The 7485-nt window shown below is 39.3% G+C and overlaps 1 protein-coding gene across 1 annotated transcript; it reads right to left on the bottom strand.

Annotated features, from left to right (window-relative positions):
• Nucleotides 1–2176: 2176 nt before the first annotated feature.
• LOC308171596 (ras-related protein Rab-31-like) lies at nt 2177–6909 on the bottom strand. Its single transcript, XM_080546471.1, has 7 exons — nt 6834–6909; nt 6114–6193; nt 5582–5663; nt 4862–4933; nt 2977–3083; nt 2651–2760; nt 2177–2381 (listed from the first exon to the last, which is right to left on the bottom strand). Exons 1-7 carry the CDS (start codon nt 6867–6869, stop codon nt 2284–2286), a joined length of 585 nt encoding a protein of 194 aa, XP_080402597.1. The 5' UTR covers nt 6870–6909; the 3' UTR covers nt 2177–2283.
• Nucleotides 6910–7485: the final 576 nt, after the last annotated feature.

Below are 7485 nucleotides of genomic sequence, written 5' to 3'. Positions count from 1 at the left end.
AAAGAGAGCTTGTGGAATGCTACACTCTCCATCTCAATTGCGCTATTTACAGCATTTCAAAAGGTCATCCAAGCACACGTTGACAAAATAGGACAAACTGTTGTGGTTGAAACATAATGTGAGAGTAAGATACAAAGTATGATCAAAGTTGTAAAAACTTAAAGTATTAGGCCTAATAAGATAATGGTGAATAGAAAAAGTCATTAAAAGTTAAAGTATTTCACTGTTTCAGCTTCACATTGCATGGTTTGTGTCAATTGCTGTTACACTCTAGGTCACAGGTCATTATTGAACTGTGTATCAGCCTACCAAAGGGATACAATGTAATTACCATTACCTACCAGTGGGTAGAGACAAAGTAGAATTTTTACATTTACATTTTAACTATTTAGCAGACGCTTTTATTTTGAGCCATGATGATACTGTACACACTATGACACTAGCATTGTACACATGGGTCATTTTGCACTTATTCTGGTGTCTCAAATAGGAAGCTTCTCAGATCTAAAATGCTGCAATTTTGATCAGGATTTTTGGTCATTCATAATTATATTGAATTTAAAACCTGGATAAGAAGAAAGAAAAATTATCCAATATTCCAATATAATCAATGATTACACATGATTAAACAGTCACATAGCATATATATATATATACACAAGACAAACACAAGATAAATATTATCACTTTATTATCAGATTAATAACAATTGTTAATCTGGTCTGCATAGATTATAGATGAGGGAATAACTTGGCTCAAGCACATAAACAGCTGTTTAAACGGTAGCTTGACAAGAGTTTGTCTGTATTGATTTTGACAAACAATACACAGGTAAAACTAGCATTATCTTCCATTAATAGGAGGTCATTTCATACAATTTCTTCTACAAAGGGAAGATAGAAATCGAGGCACTTGTTTGCATGAATACAATGAACAGCAATAAAATGTTCAGCTAAATTATTACAGGACAACTCAACAAATGTGCAACAACTTGTTGTTCTATCAGATTATCAATGGTTGTTACTGCACCTAAACATTAGACAAAATTGTGCAAAATGATACAGTGGCTGGCCGTATCTGACTGAATTCTAATACGGTGCAAAATCCTAAGAGTGAAAGATATAGTCCACTTTTGAGAATCACTCACTTCACTGATTTATACCCACAAAGTACAACATACAGTATTTTCATATTGCAGATTTGCAAGCCTTACTGCATATTCAACTCCACACATTTCAGAGCTCTGTTTAAGGCCCAATCAGCTGGTTCAATGGTACAGTTGTAAGGCGATGTAGTCAATAAAAAGTAAGACTGTAACAATGTCTTTCCATGAGAAAGAATTGTACACAAAAGTGCCATTATAACTGATTTAACATCCCCTCTGAAGTGGTATAATCAAATGCTATCAAATCCAATCAATCTTCATCTATACATGCTAATCTAAACATTATGTTTTTGTGATATTGGCCCTTTACTAGTGGTTGGTCAATCTTAGCAAACATTTGAACTCTAAATCTATTCATTTCTAATGGACATAAACACGTGACATGATACTGGACTGTGTAAAGCCATTGAGTAATGGAAATGCATGCAAGTCAACCATATACATCTTGAATTGCACATATATAGTACATGTACACATGTGTACTATACATGGACACTCAAAGGGGGGAAAAAGCCTCTCTAAGAAATTCATGCAACTAATAAGTCCTACAGATCTAGATCCTACAATCTATTTACATTGTACGTTTGCCACATGGTAATCATTGGATCTACAGAGCTGTTGACCAACACATTCAGAATCCACAATCTGTGTCATCAGGCCATTTAGTTAATTCACTATTGATTTGTGCAAATTAATAACATGTTATGAGATGCTGAGAATTTTAAAAAAAAAATCTAAATAACAAATGGATAAAATCCTCCTAATATATCATGACTGTGCTGCATATCAAGTGAAAACATCTCCCACTATGTACCATATGTGCTGCATCCATAAGTTTGTTATGAAAAACCCAAAAAAATCAATAACTTCAGGCTAAATTACATTATAACAAAGTCTAAACCACTAGAGGGCGACAAACGTTACTGGTGCCTCTCCTCATTAGACACATGTTTCTGAGGTTATCTCTAGGTGAGAGGTTCTGATCTGATAGGCCAAAGTCTCTCTGTCCTTTCTCTCCCTAGAGACCAATGCATGTGTATTGTGGACATGGTGCCAAAGTGATGAGGAGATATTTTGTGGATCCAAGTGTGATAAATCTCACTGGTAATCTTGGTTTACTAACAACATCTCTTGTTGGATGGAGGAGGCTGCCTGGTCAGTTTGAAGGATTCATTGCTGTCTAAATCAGGGCTTTCCAGGGGTGGAATCTGTCGACCTGAAGAAAAACAAAGAACCATTATTAGAAAAAACATACATCCAGTAGGATGTTAATCTTTGCTTACGGACGCTGCTCTGTTTTACAGGAAACAAATCCCAAAGGATATTCATATTCAGATAGCTTTAAGTGATACAATATTATTTGCAAAAAATCCCTGGTTGAATTCTGTAATTTTTTCGTAAGAATTCATGAGCTACAAACCAAACAATATTGGAAGTGTTTGGGATGAACTGCACCAACACAAAATATGGACTAGAAATACGTACTGATTTTCTGAAAGAGTTCTTCAACATTGACAGCATTTCTTGCACTAGTCTCGATGAAAATAGCCGCAATCGATTCAGCAAACTCCTTGGCTTCCTTCATAGGAACCTCCCTGAAGAAGAACACTATAGTTAGTGATGGGTTGGACTTATCAGCTGGTCTCCTATGACAAACAGAACCATTAACATGCCTGCGTTACACTGTTGTGACAATGTCAGCCTTGAATAGTCTACTGCTGAAAGAAACACATTCTAAAACTCCTTTCCATGTGTTCCGTAAGACTCAATAATTGTATAGTAGCAGATAGAGAAATACAAATACACAACACCTGATGTCCCCCAAGTCATTCTTGTTTCCTGCTATTGCTACAACGATGTCTTCTGGACCATGTTCCTTCAGCTCCTTCACCCACTTCTTCAGTGTCTGGAAAGAGTCCTACAGGACATATCAAGGCTACAGTTCAGTCCATGGCTGACGAGTCACATACTGTTTTAATCAAATGTTCAGGTCAGCATATTCTCCCCCTTAAGCATAGACACATCGTTCATTATAAGATTAACAGAACAATATGAAAAGTAAGACTTAATATTATGTTGCTGCTCTACAATGGTATTACTAGAGTCATTAGTCTTAGGGGCTTTTCCATCAGCAGCCCAGGTCGGCCCAGTTCGGTTCGCGTCAGGTCGGCCCAGTTCGGTTTAGATCAGTTCTGGTTTTCCATTATACACAAACCGACCCGGACTAGTAGGAGGAGTAGACGATAGTAGGCGGAGTTACGCGTCACACGCAGCCTGGCAAAAAGCTTCCGGGTGTACACAGCAACAAGTGATTTTTTGGGAGAGAAAGAGAAAGAGAGAGAGGAAGCTATGTACACATAATAAAGTCATGTTTTATGAACCCTTAAAACCACTGCCTTAAAACCACTGCCTTCACTTGTCTGCTTTATGAACTGTAGTATCATCATCGGGAAACGCCGACAAGACGCGAATCTACCGGCATTTGACTCATGAGTGAACGGCGAAAATGGCTGGACAGCACAGCAGCAGCGGCCGGGTGAACTCCCGGTTCATCGAGTTTACGGTTAAAAGCATAACTTCTCGGGGTGTCAGCGCGGTGGTTAAGGGCTCAAAATGACCGTAGACAGATGGTGAAGTTAGCAAAGGAGTATTGTGTTTGTACCACCTCCAAAGCCGGAGTTATTCACGGACAAAGACGGTGCATAATAGCGATTTTTGTGTTGTGCTTGTTGTAAATAAAAGTTCTATGATTCATTGAAATGACATTAAACTAAGATAATACGATGGTCAGCATAAATTTTCTAATCTTTATTAATAAGCTATTACAGCCCCGCGGTGGTGTAGCGGTCTAAGCACTGGCCACTAGTGCATGCTGCCCACCGGGGCCGGGGTTCGTATCCCGGCTCGCCAGACCCGGATATGGCCAGGGCACACACGGGGAACGGTATATTGGGCGGCCGCTCCCGAGGGGGGTATAGGAGTAGTTCCGGACAAGGATCCGTCGCGCAACAGCGCCCCCGTCTGGTGCTGGAATAACGGTGCTGGGCTCGAGGAGCCAGTCAGCTAGTCTGCCTGGCGGCCTCCTCTGGGACTGCCGGCCGCGGGGTCGTGCGGCGGATCCCTCGCAATAGGCAGGGGATAATTGGATGCTAGGTTGGGTTCAATTGGCTACCAAATTGGGTGAAAAAAGGGATAAAATCTGAAAAACAAATTTTAAAAAAATATGAATGTGGTATTTCAAGATGGCGGTTAGTGAAGAAATATATGGACTTGGGATGACGATTTTCCATTGACCAATCAACGGTGTGCAGCGTCACACGTCACACGCAGCCTGGCAAAGAGACCCGGATATGACATTTTAGACCCTGGGGTCGATGTGGAGCTAAAGAAGCGAGCCGAAGCGAACCGAACCGACCTGGGACGACTAATGGAAAAGGGGAAAAGAAGCAGACCGAAGCGGGCTGACCCGGGTCAGCACCGTAGTGGAAAAGCCCCATTACTACACTGGTACAGTATAAGAGCAACCTAATGTGAAGTGCTACCAGAAAGACTATTCCTCACATTTGAGGACATCAGCAAATCACTGTGATTCATTCTGTTCAGAGCTTCATTTCACTCCCCTATTGCTTATAGATATGATCAAATAGGACTGCTCGGCCGACACATTTTCTTTAGTATAGAGTGCAACTTCCTTACCAGTTTGGTGATGTCATAGACAATGACAGCAGCGGCTGAACCTCTGTAGTACATTGGGGCCAACGAGTGAAACTAGAATAAAAATAGATACAAAAAAGAGGGGCTTGCTATTAATCAGTGTACTAATGTAGGCTATTATAACATCTATTTGCTTTATTTCACACTTGTGGAACCACACTATCCATGGTTATTTTACAATGTTATAACGTAATTCAACATTGATGTTTACAAAAATCGGATTAACTTAATTTGAGTGGAACCAGGAAATTCTATTCAGGAAAGGACAGGGGAGAAAATAAATCCACGTTAACAGAGAAAGGTAATGCTGAGGTTTATTTTCCCACGTGTACAGGAAACAATGACCATAGTTATTCCAACACCAGTATCTAACTCACTGCAGTGTCTTGCCCACACACGTTTCCATTCCATCCATATGAATCATAACAGCACAACAGTACTGTGAACTTTGACCCTGTGCATCTGTCATCCTGTCACACGTCACATCATCCCTAAAAATAATGATTCAAGTCATGAGGACATTTTGCAGTAAAGTGATTGCGTAATTTATTTCACTGTGAGATTCTGGGTTCCAACATGATTGTGAGTGATAGGAAACACCATCAAACGGTGTGTGTTTCTCTGCTAACAGAATTAATTGCACTGTGAGAAAGCAACTGTTGATAAGCAGATGATGGATGACCACAGTGTGGATGTACACACCCTTTCCTGCCCTGCTGTGTCCCAGATAAGGAACTTGTGGAGTTCATTCCCACTTGGCACAGTCTTGGTAAGAAATGATGCCCTGCAAACAATAAAGAGCATTAGTACATAAGAATGTGTCCTTAATTAACTTACCTGTATAAATAAAGGTGAAATAAAATTTTAAAAAACATGACTGAGCACTTTTTTTTTTATGGATCAGTTTCATCCATAGGTTGATAACAGAACACAAAGAAAGTCTTTTGATGAAGCCAGGGCCTTGATTTGATCAGGTCAGCCTCACATATTTTGATAATCTCATTTACCATTTACTTGAACCTGAACAAGGGAGAGGGGGAGTGCTGGACACATGCAGGGAGGTTTTTCTCTTAAGCTTTTCATGCAATTAACAATGTGTCTCATTCTGAATCTCTTCGGTACAAGCAAGGCAGATCTGAAAGTACTGACAGCTGGATTTGACTCATAATGTAACCGTTACGCTAAAAATAGCATGTCGTTTTTTTTTCATTGCAATGTTGTGTAAAGATCTTACCCTATTGTTGGACTTATGTTGTGGTCAAAATGATCTTGTACAAAACGACATACAATGCTGGACTTGCCGACTCCTGTATCCTGAAAAATTATTTAAACACAACATCTGTCAAATGATCTGTTGTATGTCTTTGCCAAAGAGACAAAAGTGTTTAGTAGAAAGGTATTTTGATCCTTGTATGTGTTATCGAGCAATGCGTTATTGTTGTTGCTTGTATATGTTGTTTACAAAGGATTTAAATTAGTTTGTTTGCAAATACACAAATACAGCAGTTTAGTAGGACCATTTAATGGTTACTTGTAACTGGCCGGATGATGACGTAATGGCTGGTATTTAATTGACAGATCCATTCCAGAAATGCAGGAAAAACAGATTCAAAACTTATTCAAAACAGAATAAGCTCCCAAAAACAACAACCTATATCTGACAGAATAATAAAAATGGCTGTATAATAAAGGCCTACAGATGTTCACCGCCAAGATAGTTTATCATGAGCCGACGCGGCGAAAATTGTCTGTTATTTGCATTTTTTTTCTTTTTTCTTCTACTTCATCTCAACGGTGGTAATCTTTGTCGATAAAGTAACAAGTATACAAGTGCGATACTTTTAAAACATAACATTATGCGGGACAATTAAAGCAAATAAATAAACTGCTGTTCGGCGTCTCTGACCGCAGACAGAAAGAATGTCCAAAGAATCACTAGAAGAACTTCACTTACCCCTAGAAGACACACTTTAAGTTCCCTTATGGACATTTTAAGAGCTTGCGGCTATTTAGACATACTTCACTTTTTTTAATGGCTTTGTCCAAACATGATTACAACAGATTCGTTTCTTTGGTAGATAAATGGTAAACCCAGCCCCTGCGAAACACTGACCATCTTCCCAAATCTAACGGAAACCAGTAAGAGCGACAGAGCCACTAGAGTCACGTGACGACTGTAAAGTAACTCTTAAGTTACAGCTGGTGAGCTTAGAATGATAAGGTTCTATCTCCGTTTAGGGCAGTTCAGAGATATTGAGCGTCAAAGTTTTTACTTTCCATTATGTTTTGTGAGATGGAACCTTTGTATTTGATGAATTACTAACTCAAAAATGTCAACATTTTAAAAAGAACACCACACAGGCATTAATAAACACCTACTGGATCAGATTATGTAAAAAACTCAATTTTGACAAAAATGGAGATAGAACCTTATAATTCTAAGCTCACGAGCTCCTTTTTGTAGACAGGAGTGAAGCCAAGAGAGAAGAAACACAGTCAACAAGCATCATACTCGGGAAGGAGGAATTAATGCATATGTTGTGTTAAAGCTTGTCTAGTCTGATTAGGTCGGTCGGTGAGTAAGAGAGAAACTATGTGCAGGAGAA

This window comes from Nansenia antarctica (genome assembly GCF_963989245.1).
Source record: "Nansenia antarctica genome assembly, chromosome: 16".
Taxonomy (NCBI): domain Eukaryota; kingdom Metazoa; phylum Chordata; class Actinopteri; order Argentiniformes; family Microstomatidae; genus Nansenia; species Nansenia antarctica.
The sequence above is the reverse complement of the archived record's forward strand: the minus strand, read 5'-3'. Positions and strand labels throughout refer to the sequence as shown.

What these genes read in the sequence shown, in the direction of transcription:
- LOC308171596 (XM_080546471.1), bottom strand. Translation starts at nt 6,869, where the DNA reads ATGTCCATAAGGGAACTTAAAGTGTGTCTTCTAGGG. An exon ending in AACATAAGTCCAACAATAGG is followed by an intron (nt 5,664 to 6,113) that starts GTAAGATCTTTA and finishes TATTGTTTGCAG; the next exon opens with GGCATCATTTCTTACCAAGA. An exon ending in ACACAGCAGGGCAGGAAAGG is followed by an intron (nt 4,934 to 5,581) that starts GTGTGTACATCC and finishes TTTTTATTCTAG; the next exon opens with TTTCACTCGTTGGCCCCAAT.